At 36.1% G+C, this 14,523-nt stretch overlaps 1 protein-coding gene across 7 annotated transcripts in view; it reads left to right on the top strand.

Annotated features, from left to right (window-relative positions):
- PTPRK (protein tyrosine phosphatase receptor type K) overlaps positions 1-14,523 on the top strand; it is a 612,930-nt gene that overhangs the window by 317,785 nt on the left and 280,622 nt on the right. For all 7 annotated transcript variants that reach the window (NM_001191537.1, XM_024996500.2, XM_059889627.1 and 4 more), the window contains exon 5: positions 935-1,050. In NM_001191537.1, coding sequence (NP_001178466.1) covers positions 935-1,050 — 116 coding nt within the window. The remainder of the gene's footprint in view (positions 1-934; positions 1,051-14,523) is intronic.

Here is a 14,523-nt window from a genome sequence, read left to right as displayed (position 1 = left end):
ACTCTTTCAGTCCATTCATATATGAGAACCATGTTTCCATCTATTGTTCATTTACATGTCTTTTGAAAGAAGATATTGAAGAACGACTTTCACGAGTTAACCAAATTTTTAAAAAATATTTAAATTGAGCACAACAGTAGTTTCATTGTGATATGGTCCTCCATGCTCTGTCTTTACTCACTGAGGATTAGCTTTTCCTGTTTATAGTTCCTTTCAGTTGAAAACGTACATAACTTCAGCTTTAAAAGGTAATTATAAGAGAATGCTTGTTTGACAGTCATATAACTCATGTATATTTTGATTGCAGTCATTAGTGTTTTGTTGATCTAATATTTCTTTCAGGTAATTTTCTTAGGACCATAAAGCAATAGGAAGTGGATTTAACAACAGTTAAATTAATACTCTGTTTGAGAGAAGGAAGAACAGTCCCTTGTTCTTTGAAGTACCAGAGGATTATGCAGCAGTTATTGAAAGTTTTAAAAAAGGGAAAGAAAGCGTTAAGCGCTTCAAGTGTGATTTAATAGTTCAATGGCCATGTATATGTCCAGTTTTGAGCTATCATTCTATGTTTTCACTATATCTTTCTATTATGCCATGCTTTGTGCCTGTTTGATCTCTTTTGCTTGCTTTGATACGTAACTTTTATTGTCACCTGTATGCAACCATCTGCCGGGGTCCTCAAGCAGTAATTGTTGGGTGCTCATTCTGTATAGAATTGCTCTATCAATTATGGTGAAATACGCAATAGAGCTACTGAGCTAAAGAGAACTGACACTGAGAGATGCAGCGTTGTCTTTCAGCACTGAGAAAACTTCCATATGACATTAGTCTTGGCCAAAGCTGTAAAAGTATTAACAACATTACTCTGTTGGGAAAAAATAACAAGGCGTGTTTTCTTCATGTGAAAGAAAATAATTTTTTCTTGCCTTCACAGATAAATCTCCTCATTTCCTCCGTCTGGGGGACGTAGAGGTCAATGCAGGACAGAATGCTACTTTTCAGTGTATTGCTACAGGGAGAGATGCTGTGCATAACAAGTTATGGCTGCAGGTAAGGCCACACTGGCAGCTGAGCTAAAGAGTACACTTGATTAAAAAAAAAAAATCACAAATTATTTTTCCTTGTATGTGTGAGGTGGTCATGGGAGGATGGAGTGTAGTGAGTATATGGGTGGGACAGGTTGTCTTTTCTGTAGGTTTAATTTAATTGGCTACAGATTAATTTCCGATCCATTTTTGGAATATGAACAACAGTGTATAATTAATAAGTGTTTGGGTTAGTTCCTTGTGAAACCTAATGATTCTCTAATGTTATGTCCAAACTGTAAAAACAATTTTTCTAGAGTCATTCAAAAATAGGGGAAAAAAACCTAAAATTTAATATTTAATATTTTGAAAGCTCAGCTTACAAGAGCATAGTCCTTAAGTAGGAACTGTCATACTCTGATAAATTTTTTCAAAAGTGTTTTAAAAAGCCTTTGGGAATGTTTCTGGAAATGTGAATTGGAAGAGAGCCAACTAAAGTATTTTCAGGATTTTTTTGTGTAGGGGTTAATCACAGACCCGAGGACAAGATGTTTGCTGTGCACATATTAAATTTGCAGTAAATGGTATATAGTGAATAGCAGTTTAGCATACCTGTTGGGGAAATGTAAATGGTGCATATAAAGAACTTTAAAAGAATCTGTGAGAAAACAGTGACTAAGGAATGTGCCATGCCTTCAGAGAGTTATCTGTCAATCCTGGGGCAGAGATTGGTGGGAGGAGCTAAGAGCAGCAGTTCTAAAGCCTTGAGGCTGGACTCAGGACTGATGATTGTTGATCTAAATATTTGAAGCTAGAATGTAAGTAATTTCCTCTGAGAACCTTTATTATTGTTATTATTATTTAATTCTTTTTGCATCAGAATGAGGAAAGGGATTTAATTAGTTAGAATTTTAAATTCCTGAGAATGTCAGTAGAGACCAAAAAGGAAAATCATTAGCTTACTTTCTTGAACATAGACATCAGGCTTTATTTTATGATACCTTTAGAGAGGTAATATTAGTGTTGTGAGTCATCATTAGTGTTGAGGTAACATTAGTGTTGAGGGTTGCGGGAGGTTGGAGTAATGATTATAAGAAATAATTATTAAAATCATACCTAGTATAATGCCTGGTGTTGTACTGGGTGTTATAAATGTGTTTTTTCATTCAATTCACACATCCACTCTAATGTTAATAACAGATGTATTTCATATAAATCTAATTATCACTTTTGTCATTTATTTGATATGTGGGTATTAGGATAGCATCCTGAATATGTGTAAAGGAAATAAAGTCTCTCCTTTTTTTTAACCTTGTGATTATGCTAATTTCCCCCACAGATACTGAAGTATGAGATAATTCTTCCTGTAGAGTGTACTATATAATGTGCAACCTGTTTTATTATCTAAACATCAAATCACAATCCTTCTTACTTTCTCTCTCAGCCTAAATAGTGTTAAGAATGTGTTTAGATATATTTTCTAATTATTTTGCTAATTGTTTTTCATTTAGTTAGGAGTATTCTTGGCATTTGATTTTAATTGTGATCTGTATACTCTTGTCTTGGAGAACCAGAAACTCTGTAGTCTGCCCCTGGTTTTATGCTCCAGGATTTAATGTGACATTGAAATAAAAAGGGTTTTGTATACTTTGTACCAGTTGCCTTGTGGCAACAAAGACTTTCTGGCCCTCCTGGTCTGAGTGGGTTGCAGTAAAAATACTTCTCATTTATTATTTTTTAGATTGACTCATTTTGTTATAGTTTTAATAAATTTTCTTCTTGTCCTTTTTCAAATAAAGATGAAAGATAAAAATACTCTGTTTGATTTCTATTCGACTTTCTCTTTTCTCTTCTTTCTCTTTACATTTTCCAAGGTGAATTTGTGCATTTCTTGTCTATTTTGACATTGCCCAATTCTACAGTAGTTTATATACTTATTCATGAAAAAGCTTTTCTGCCTTTTTCAATAATAGACCAGTTAAATTACCTTAACTTATTTTCTCAAATCATTCTCTGTATTTAAGATATATTGAAAATTATGAATTGCCTAGTTTAGGAATGTTTTCAAATAAACAAGATTGAACTGTAGAGATAAAATTGTAGATGTATACATATAATTGATATCTGTATCTGTATAGAGTAAGTGCATCAAAAAGTGGCCAATGATTTTTTAAAAAATGATCCATCTTTTGCAAAAGTAGTAGAATCATAATAAAGGAGGAAGAAACTTGATTCCACAGTGAATCTACACCCAACACATAGAAACAGATGTCAAGTTATTTTTGCTTGATGTAGAAAAACTTTTTAAGGTCGGGAGGCCCAGTTCTTAATTCTAACTCTTTAATTCTTATAACCCAGTTAATCGTGTGTGCTTAGAGAATTCATTAAGCTCTTCCAGGCCTCAGTTATCTATAAAAGGAGATGTGGATAGAGATCAAAATCACTTTCAGCCATAAGATGAAAACCAGGTCTTTATATTATTTTTGATAGTCTGAAACATGGTCTTAATCATTTGTTTTTCTGTTGTTGTTTGAAGAAGCAATGTAAAATTTTTAAGTTATTAGTTTTGTATGGGGAAAACAGTGGAAATGAAATTGAAGTTGCTCAGTTGTGTCTGATTCTTTGTGACCGCATGGATTGTAGCCTAGGAGGCTCCTCCGTCTGTGGAATTGTACTGGAGTGGGTCGCCATTTCTCTCTCCATGGGGAAAAAACCATGCCTTAAGTTAAATATCACTGTGAGAACAATTCTGCTTAGAGTCTCTGCTGACTGCTATGAATGTCTGAAATGACTCAGAAGAAAGGCCTTTGCATTCTGTTGCAAATTAATGGAATAATGGAGTAGCTATAGTATACCTGTCATGGTCAGGGTTAAAAAAAGTCAGCCATCAACTTATTGTGTCCTCCAAATCATCTATATTATGTAACGTGTGTGCTTGCTCTGTTGCTCAGTATGTCTGACTCTTTGTGACCCCTAGACTGTAGCCTGCCAGGTTCCTCTGTCCGTGGAAATTTCCTGGCAAGAACACTGAAGTGGGTTGCCATCTCCTACTCCAAGGGATCTTCCCGACCCAGGGATGGAACCCATGTCTCTTGCATCTCTCACATTGGCAGGCAGATTCTTAGCACAGCCTCCACTGCACTGCCTAGAAAGCCCATACCATATAATATATTGAGCTGCAATTGTTAAATGTTTGAATATGGGGTAAAAGAACAAAAACTAGAAAAGCTTCCAACTTTCTACTTTTAAATGAAAAATGATACACAACAACTGCCATGAATACATGATCAGTTCAGTTCAGTTCTTGCTGTTCTTTGCAACTCTGCATTCAAATGGGTATATCTTTCCTTTTCTCCTTTGCCTTTCCCTTCTCTTTTCATAGCTATTTGTAAGGCCTCCTCAGACATTTTGGTTTTTTTTGCATTTGTTTTTCATGGGGATCGTCTTTATCACTGCCTCCTGTACAATGTCACGAACCTCTGTTCATATTTCTTCAGGCACTCTGTCTATCAGAGCTATTCCCTTGAATCTTATTTGTTACTTTCACTGTATAAATATAAGGGATTTGATTTAGGTCATACCTGAATGGTCTAGTGGTTATCATCACTTTCTTCAATTTAAGTCTGAATTTGGCAATAAGGAGTTCATGATCTGAGCCACAGTCAGCTCCTGGTCTTGTTTTTGCTGACTGTGTAGTGCTTCTCCATCTTTGGCTGCAAAGAATATAATCAATCTGATTTCAGTATTGACCATCTGGTGAGGTCCATGTGTAGAGTCTTCTTTTGTGTTGTTGGAAGAGGGTGTTTGCTATGACCAGTGCATTCTCTTGGCAAATCTCTATTAGCCTTTGCCCTCCTTCATTCTGTACTCCAAGGCCAAATTTGCCTGTTACTCCAGGTGTTTCTTGACTTCCTACTTTTGCATTCCAATCCCCTATATGAAAAGGATATCTTTTTTGGATGTTAGTTCTAGAAGGTTTTGTAGGTCTTCATAGAACCGTTCAACTTCAGCTTCAGCAGTATTGGTTGGGGCATAGACTTGGATTACTGTGATACTGAATGGTTTGCCCTGTAAACGAACAGCAATCATTCTATTGTTTATGAGATTGCATCCAAATACTGCATTTCGGACTCTTTTGTTGACTATGATGGCTACTCCATTTCTTCTAAGGGATTCTTGCCCACAATAATAGATATAACGGCCATCTGAGTTAAGTTCACCCATTCCAGTCCATTTTAGTTTGCTGATTCCTAAAGTGTTGATTTCACTCTTGCCATCTCCTGTTTGACCTCTTCCAATTTACCTTTATTCATAGACCTAAAATTTCAGGTTCCTATGCAGTATTGCTCTTTACAGCATCGAACTTTGCTCCCATCACCAGTCATATCCACAACTGGGTGTTGTTTTTGCTTTGGTTCCATCTCTTCGTTCTTTCTGGAGTTATTTCTCCACTGATATCCAGTAGCATATTTAGCACCTACTGACCTGGGGAGTTTGTCTTTCAGTGTCCTATCTTTTTGCTTTTCCATACTGTTCATGAGGTTCTTATGGCAAGAATACTGAAGTGGTTTGCCATTCCCTTCTCCAGTGGACCACGTTTTGTCAGAACTCTCCACCATGACCCGCCCATCTTGGATGGCCCTACACGGCATGGCTCATAGTTTTGTTGAGTTAGACAAGGCTGTGGTCCATGTTACCAGATTGGTTGTGTCTTTCAAGAACTCCAAATCTGATTCTGAGTGCAGAAGGCCACTGTAACTCTATGAGGAAGTCAAGCGATGATTTACAAACACTCCTCATTTCTCTTTCCTCTTTCCATTCCAGTCAAAGAGAACTCCAACCATGGTGGCGCTGGGAGGTGATAGCATTGATACGATATTTAAGGTAGTTTTATGTATACAAGGACTTCCCTTGGTGGCTCAGACGGTAAAGCGTCTGCCTACAATGCAGGAGGCCCAGATTCAATCCCTGGGTCAGGAAGATCTCCTGGAGAAGGAAATGGCAACCCACTCCAGTATTCTTACCTGGAAAATTCTATGGACGGAGGAGCCTTGTAGACTACAGTGCATGGGGTCCCAAAGAGTTGGACACGACTGAGTGACTTCACTTTCTTTACTTTCCTGGTGGCTCAGACGGTAAAGCATCTGCCTGCAATGCAGGAGACCCAGGTTCAATCCCTAGGTTGGGAAGATCTCCTGGAGAAGGAAATGGCAACCCACACCAGTATTTTTGCCTGGAAAATTCCATGGACGGAGTAACCTGGTAGGCTACAGTCCATGGGGTTGCAAAGAGTTGGACATGACTGAGCAACTTCACTTTCACTTATGTGTACAAATACATGTAGAGAATAACTTCTCTCCATTTTTTAATCCTGTAGATCTCATATTTTATTTTTAAAATTAGCTTACAATCGCTATTTCAGTCATTTTATTGTTTAAAACGACATACCAATTAGGTAAAAAATGGAGCACAAAAAGAAGATGCAATGAGTTACCTGAGATAATCTGGGATAATCCATAAGGCATATCATAGTGGTTTTGCTGTGTCTTTAATGTGGTTCTTTCCTGCACTGTCTCAGCTATTATATTAGTCTTAGAAGTAGGTCATTCACTCCAGCAATTTAGAAAACAATGACAAGATATAGAAGCCAAATTAACCTCCTTGTACATGCTGACTGAACTACTGATGCATGAAGCAATATGGATGAATGTTTTTGAAAGTCCACTGAGTGTCAGCAAGCTATAAATCTGGTGAAATCATGGGGCTTTATAGAACATCATTTTTAAAAGTATGTTATGCAGTTCATTGACGTTGGATAAGGGAATTAGGATAAAATCTTTAGTTGCTCCTAGAGAACTTTCAAATTCCTTTTCTTTCGTAAAGCTTGGTGAAGTTGCTTTCATTCTAGATGTGAATACCACTTCCTTTACAGCTTATAACTTTCAGTTTTTCCCATATAAATAGCTTTTTAAAATGTGTGCAACAAGTTTTAGAACTATGCCTACTTTGTGTTCCTGAGAAACCCCAAGTGGTAAAGAATTTGTGGATCGTCACTAAAGGCTTATGGTAAAATCCAGATTATGAGAAACAAGATCACAAGTGAAATTTTAATGTACAATAAAATAAAATAATAAAAGTGGGTGGTTATATTCCTGAGAGGCATCAGATAATTTTTTCACAGGAAAGATACAAAAATAGGTTATATATTTTTGTGGGTTAAAAATTATAGTCATGTCCTGTTTATTTTATCCCAATCCAATAACATGGATAATAGATAAAGTGATGGCAGGAAAACGTGAATATGTAAGGAAATAATAACATGACACAGTAGTTCCAAGTATTTACATAAGAGAAATAAAAGCACATGTTCACAAAAAGATTTGTGGAAGAACATGTATAACAGCTTTATTCATTATATAACCAGTAATGTGAAGAACCCAAATGCTCATTAAGTGGAGAATGAATTAACAATTTGTGGTTCATTAACGCTACTCATCAATGAGAAAGAGTGCACCATCGATATATGCACCAGTGTATATAAAGCTGAGCAACGTTATGTTTTCAGAAAGACAAGAGACACACAAGACTGCATGTCATGTATGTCTTTATTTATATTATGTTCCAGAATGGACGATATTAATCTATCATGATAGAAGTCAGAATAGTATTTGACTGTAGAGGGTGAGGATCAACTGGGAATGAGCAGGAAAACTTTTTGAGATAATGTAAACGTTATATGGCTTTGTTGGGGTTTTGTGTCTATGGGTACATATACATTTGTCAAAACTTAAGGTTTAACCAGTTCACTGTATGTAGGTTACCTTAATAAGCCATGAATGAGGAAAAAGTGAGTATATGAAACATTTTATCTAATAACCAAATCACTGGCAGTACTAATCAAGCTGTAGATGGCAATAGCCTACAAACCTTACCTGCATTTGTGTCCATTTTATCTGTTTGAAACCATTTGATTAGGTTCAAAAGTAATTTTTAATTGTCACTGTAAACCAAAGTATAGACTAAAGCATGTTCTGAGTGTTCTGTTATCAGAACGTATTATAACATTCAAGGATGTGAAAGAGTTGAAACAGGGGTTGGACTGTAACTTATAAATGAGTATTCTTTCTTGAGAGTCCAGTGTGTAAGTGGACATCTACATGGCAAATCAAATAGAGCCCATTGCTGGAACATCTGTCAGGCCATATGCTTTGGCCTCAGGTTCAGTGTAGAAACTAAAATGCTAATGACTCCATCCATCATTACAAAGCTTGGTGGGCATGCATCGTTTGGTTGGACAGAGAAAATGCACCAGCAAAGTTACTGAAAGCAGGGAATTGTGTGGGGAGATTTGGTGGCACCATTTGTTTTGGTGAATTGAAATGGGGCTGTTTAACGTGTGACGGGTAATCCTATGCAGATTGCCATGAAAGCAGTGGCAATTGGGCCAATCTGTCAGTAATCTCCCCAGGTGCTGGCAGTGTGCCTTCTGAGTGGGGCTGCCAAAACAGGCAAGCCAGCCATCTCTTTGCCCTTGGTGAGGCTCATCACTGCTAATGTAGTGTGATACAGCTAGTTTCTCAGCCAAAGGAAATGTCATTCCTTCTGCAGCAATGGATAATTTAAGCAATAGATTGAGAGTAGAATTAGTACAATGAGATGCAAATTGCTCTAAAAAACAACCAGCGAGAGGCTGACCTTTTGCGGTACCAACTGTTGTCAGCTGAGGTTCATTGAAAATGGTTGCTGTGAAACTTCTGGCCACGTAGTGTTTTATCTGTCCGGGCAAATGTAGTCTTGTTCCTATGTGGCATGTGAACATCATCACATAGCACTGGAAATTAGAAGCATGATTTTAAAAAATGAATAATTTGAAAGTACAGAAATTTTATCTGGTGAAATATATCACCATGATGTTTCAAATGCCAACTTGATTGTTGCTTACAAAGCTCTTCTTGATGCTGCCATACTATAATATTGTCTTATAGTATAAATATATGTCTATTTATACTATGATAAAAAGTGCCTGTATCATACTTAATTTACACATGGAATTTTACTATCCCTGAAACTATTTCTTTCTGAGAAAAAAAAATCTGGTAATTTTTCATTTGTCATAATAAATGGAAAATCTTGGAAGAAATTAATCTATTCCTAGAAACATACAGTTTATAGCGGGCAATTAATTGAGAAGGAATTTGAGAGGACTATTTCAAAGCCAAACTGATTAAATATTTAACATGTGATTAATTCACATTGGGTACCATGGGGATAGGGGGAGAAAGGAATGAAATATGGTGAAATTGTACTAATGTCTGGATTTGGTGATAGTTCTGACATTATCTTGGTGAAAGTTCTAACATTTTATAGATTATTGGCCCTGTGGCTGACACATATCTGAAATATTAGAATAACAAAAAGCAGTATATAATTACCAGAACCATTAGTAAAGTCAGAGAAATTATGTCAGAATTGCTAAAGGTACATTGTTATCTTGAGACTGGGAGAATGGATACATTTCTCCAAATAGTAGAATACTAGGGACACAGAAGTGGCATTTAATTTGTTTTTTTTTTTTATAGATACTAAAGTACAGTAATAACCAGTGGTTTCAAGCTATTTGGTGAAAGATATAAGCTGATTATAAGGAAGACCGTTGTAATTGCAGGGCTGTTGAAACCTAGAATGAGCTACGGTAGGAGGCAGTAAAATTAACAATTAGTGACAGTAGCCAAGCATAATCTGGATAAGCATTTGCTAGAGATGTCGAGGACATTTAAGCATGAGCCTGAATACTTTTTAAAGCTCCTTTCAGCCCTGAGAGATACTGGTATAACTGAGTAAGAGATCATATGGAATCTAAGTCCTGTGCTATTTCAGAGTTGAGAGAGCACTCCAAAGATTGGAGTAAGTTTAATGAAATCGTTAAGGAAAATTTCATTGAGTCTTTAAAGGGCAAAAGCAGGAGATGCAGTTTCAATCCCTGTGTTGGGAAGATTCCCTGGAGGGGGAAATGGCAAGCCATTCTAGTCTTCTTGTCTGGAAAATCCCCTGGACAGAGGAGCCTGGAGGGTTACAGTCAATGGGATTGGAAACAGGACTGAGCAACTGAGCACACACACACTGAAAGACATACAGGACATGGATAAGCAAGGATTAAGTGGGCATGCTCATCACTGCAGTTTAGTGTGTGTGTGTGTGTGTATTGGGTGGAAATATCAAGAGATGAATCTTCTTACAGTGGAAGGTTCACAATGGGAAGTAGAGGTAAATACAGTTTATGGAAGAGATGGGACAAGGCCATGGTGGGGACAAAAGCAAGAAAGAAACTACTGCTGGCACTACAGATATCGCGTAGTGAGAGCCTAGGATTGGACTGTGCCATTGAATTTTGAAAAAAAGTGTGAGGAGAGAAGGAGAAGGACCCGTGAAAGAAGACTGTTGAGTTTGGATCAGGTTGATACCAGGTGAAAGAGTTTGGGAGGATGTGAGTGAAATAATAAAGACAGATTACTAGAATATTATAGAGTAATAAAGGTTTTTTAATTGCCTTAAGCATTTATTTTTGACAGTCTGTGAATTTGTTTTCTCATTTTCTGTCTGGGAATTAATTTGCCTGTTCGACCCAATCATTTACTTGTTTCCCCTTCTACCTTGATAATTGCATGTGAGTTTTCCTAAATAGAAGTGAAAAATGGGGAAACGTTTTCATTCCTTTTCACTCTTTTTAGCCTCAGAAAAGCTTACCAAGACAGTCTGAAGCTTGTGGCCAAATTAAATCTCTGGGTGTTCCTCATTTCACTTAGGAGAGTTCATCTAAGAAAAGGCTGTTGGTGCTACCCACCCTGCCTCCTGTATCCTGTGGCTCACAGAGCAGGACTAGCATTAGAGAAGAGTATCAGACATGTCTGTTGTACTTTCCTGACTCCTTGTAAACTGATAGATGATCACTAGCCTGCTGCTTAATTCTAATTTTCTCTGTTTATCCTATTTAAGTATTGAAGTGAAGTGTTAGTCACTCAGTCATGTCTGACTCTTTGCGACCCCATGGACTGTACCCTGCTAGGCTCCTCTGTCCATGGAATTCTCCAGGCAAGAATACTGGAGTGGGTTGCCATTTCCTTCTCCAGTTTGATTTACAATTAATTCTACTCCACTTAAAAGACCATGATCTATTTGGTAGCTAATAGCTATGATTTTTGACATTCCTGTTTTTCCTCAGGACATTGATTTATTTGAGTTCATGGCATTATATCTTCCCTCTTGACTTCATGTAAAGAATTATAATCATTGGTCTTGAAGTAAAATCACTGACCAAGTATCATGGATTATGTTTATCTTTTACCCTTTCCATTTTGGGTGTATATATGTATGTAACAAAGACCATCAGAAAGTGTAATCATATTTAATTTTTAGAATTGCTAAATATTCCTGAGGTCATTTTGGTTGGCTTTGTGTGGCTTTCTACCATCAAAAGTTCAGTTCCTCAAAGTTATAACGCATTCTTTTCTTTCTTTGATTATTCATAAACTCTGAATTTGTTGTCTGCAGATTACACAATTGACTATATATGAATAATGTGTGGAATATTGTTTGTCTTCTTTATTCCTTGAACATATCTGTAAAAGCCTGGCAGTGTAGAAGCTCAAGGATTTCTTCTTATCAATATCGATAAGTAACAATTGACTGTTCTTTCTGTACAAGAGTGATACACTCTCCTACTGCTGGCAGAAGATTCCTTTCAGTGTGTTTCTCAGGTGTGTCATGTCAAGCACGTTACAACTTTTAACTGAGCTCCTGTGACCAGTGTTACAATATGGGGCTCTGGCAGTGGGCTGGGTCTCTTCTTAATGAAAAGCAGTCTGATTTAAATATCTAATATTTATAAAATTATTTTATTTTAGAATTAAACATAGAGAAACCTCACAAGAAGTGAAAACTATGACTCAGTGAAGTTTTATAAGATACCCACCACACAGATCATGAAAAAGACTACCAGCCGTCCTAGAGGCTCTTTTCAAGTTCTCCATCTCAGACACAACTGAGTCATCTCCCTACCCCTATAAATAGTAATTATCATGACTTTTAGCCTTTGTTTTTCTTATGGTTTTTGTCATATATATACTCTCCTTAGACACTATAGATTAATCTTGTCTATTTTTAAAAATATATCTTTTAAAGTCCTGTTAATCTCTATATTTTTCCTGTGCCCTTTTTTCCTTCCCAATTTATCTGTTGAGCAACCCAGGCCATTTGACTTGTAGTTTTCACACAGTCTGCGTTCTACTGATTGCATACAAATGTCCTCTTCAGTTCATGTTCCTTTGAATTTCCTGAAAATTGGCAGCCAGATCTAGATTCAGGTTTGATTCTCTGGCAGTACAAGAGGTGGTACATAGTGTGATTACCAGAGGCACAAAACGTCTCATTTCTTTTTTTTTTTTTTTTTTTCAATCCTGATACCAATTGGTGCTTAATGCCTATATTCATTCCTGGAGGTTGTCAGTTATGATATTCTGGTTTTATTATTTCTTTTGTGTTTTGCTTAATTAATGAAGACATGCTTCTCATCATCTACTATTTGACTACACAATGACACAGTTCATTTAAAGAAAGGGATGGTAGCTTCTCAACTCTTTAATTACTGGTTTTCAGTATAATTGGTTGGTTCCTATCATCATCAAAGACGACAGATTCTTCTTTTTTCTTTTTATTATTATGAACTCATGGATTTATACATATTTAATGGACTTCAATGTACTGCAATTGCTACTGTTTTTTTAAACTCAAATCATACCACTTTTTGCTGGTGGTTGGCTCCTGAATCCTTTTGATATGCCTTCAGTCGTCTTTGATAGCTTTATTGTTGCAAGGAATTGTTTTATGTGATTGTGGAACCTGGGTAGGCAAGTTAAAGTCTATAAGTCAAGCACTTGCAGAGGGCAGACCGGAATACTCAGCCACAGACTAAAGTTGCTATTCATAGGTGGAATTTCTTCTACTCAGGGAGGCCTCTGATCTACTCTTAAGTAAGATTATCTAGGATATTCTCGCTTACCTAATGTTGGTTGGTTATGGACTTTAATCCCATCTACAAAATACCTTAGTAGGGACAAATAATTAGTTAATGTTTTAATTGAATAACTTGGGACTGTAGCCTTGTCAGGTTGATACATTAAAAGAGCATCACAATTATCAAATATATTATTCACTTAGATATTGTTTTATCTTCATAATATTGCTATTATTAGAATTTGCAGTTAGAACTTTTACACAGTTATCTCACCTATTATTCTCAGTATCTCTGTTGAATAAACCTTTACAAAATTGATGTCCCCATTTTTAGATGAAAAGGCAGAGACTTGAGAAGTAATGAGAAATTGTGAAGCTAATAAGTAGTCATTTCAAGACTAGGCCATAGGAGTCATCTCCTATAGTTCTGTCTATTTACTCATGACCTCTTTGTGTGGTTCCTCATATTGATCGCCTTGTCCTCACATCGCAAAGATGCCTTTGCTTCTTAGGTTAAAATTCATTTTCGTGTTTGATAACTGACTTTATTTTTTGTTAAGCTTGGCTAATGTTCCTGATTTTCCAGCACATTTCCTGCCTTATGTCAGAATTACAATATTTGCATCCTTTTTTCCTGTGTCAAATATCATTTACCTTGTTCAGTCTTTTCATTGCCATATAGTAAATGGGTGGTGAACTTAGGATTATAATTTTAGTGTAATTTCTCCTAAAGGAACATTATTTCCTTATTGTTTAATCTACTGAAGTCAGTATGATTTATAATGGATATAAATGAGTGCTTTTCTCAAAATAGTAACAATTTTTTTCTAATTTTTTAAATTTATAAATGTCTAAATCTTTGTCGTGATACTCTTTCATGTTTCTAAAATTCTTTGATTTAATTGTTCAATAATAATGCTGCTGATGATAGCTTTATCTCTATGATATCTATGAGAAAGAAAAAAAAAATTCATATGGCAGACAAGTCCCAGGAAGAAATCCTCAGGTCCTTGGCTGGATTGTTATATGATTCACTGATTCACATCAACCTTAATTTTAGTGGGTAAATTTAAACAGGTTAGTTTTGTAAAGAGCACTGGTATTGAAAAATTATATGCAGTCCCCTAAATATTATTCTATAGGAATTTAAATGCAAAACATAGAAAAACAATCACTTGCCCTTTTTCCAGCTCTTAAGAGGATGGAGGAGACACATATCATTATGAAACGTAGTGAAAAAGAAAGCAATAAATGTAATTTAATTTTTCTTCATGTCAGTAGAGTGAAATAATCTCTGCAAGTGTTCTATGTACCACATTATTTAATTTAAAATTAAATTGGATTAATTTTATTCCTCAAGTTTTGAAAAGAGAGACTGAAGTAAACTATTCCATATTTTAACCATAGCATATTAACCTTTAGGATTTCAAGCTGAAAGTAACAGAGAACCAAATGTGTTATATCATTAACAGGAAATCCAGAAATAGGG

This window comes from Bos taurus, chromosome 9 (genome assembly GCF_002263795.3).
Source record: "Bos taurus isolate L1 Dominette 01449 registration number 42190680 breed Hereford chromosome 9, ARS-UCD2.0, whole genome shotgun sequence".
Lineage (NCBI taxonomy): Eukaryota > Metazoa > Chordata > Mammalia > Artiodactyla > Bovidae > Bos > Bos taurus.
Note: the sequence above shows the minus strand (reverse complement) of the source record. Positions and strands in the feature narration are given on the sequence as shown.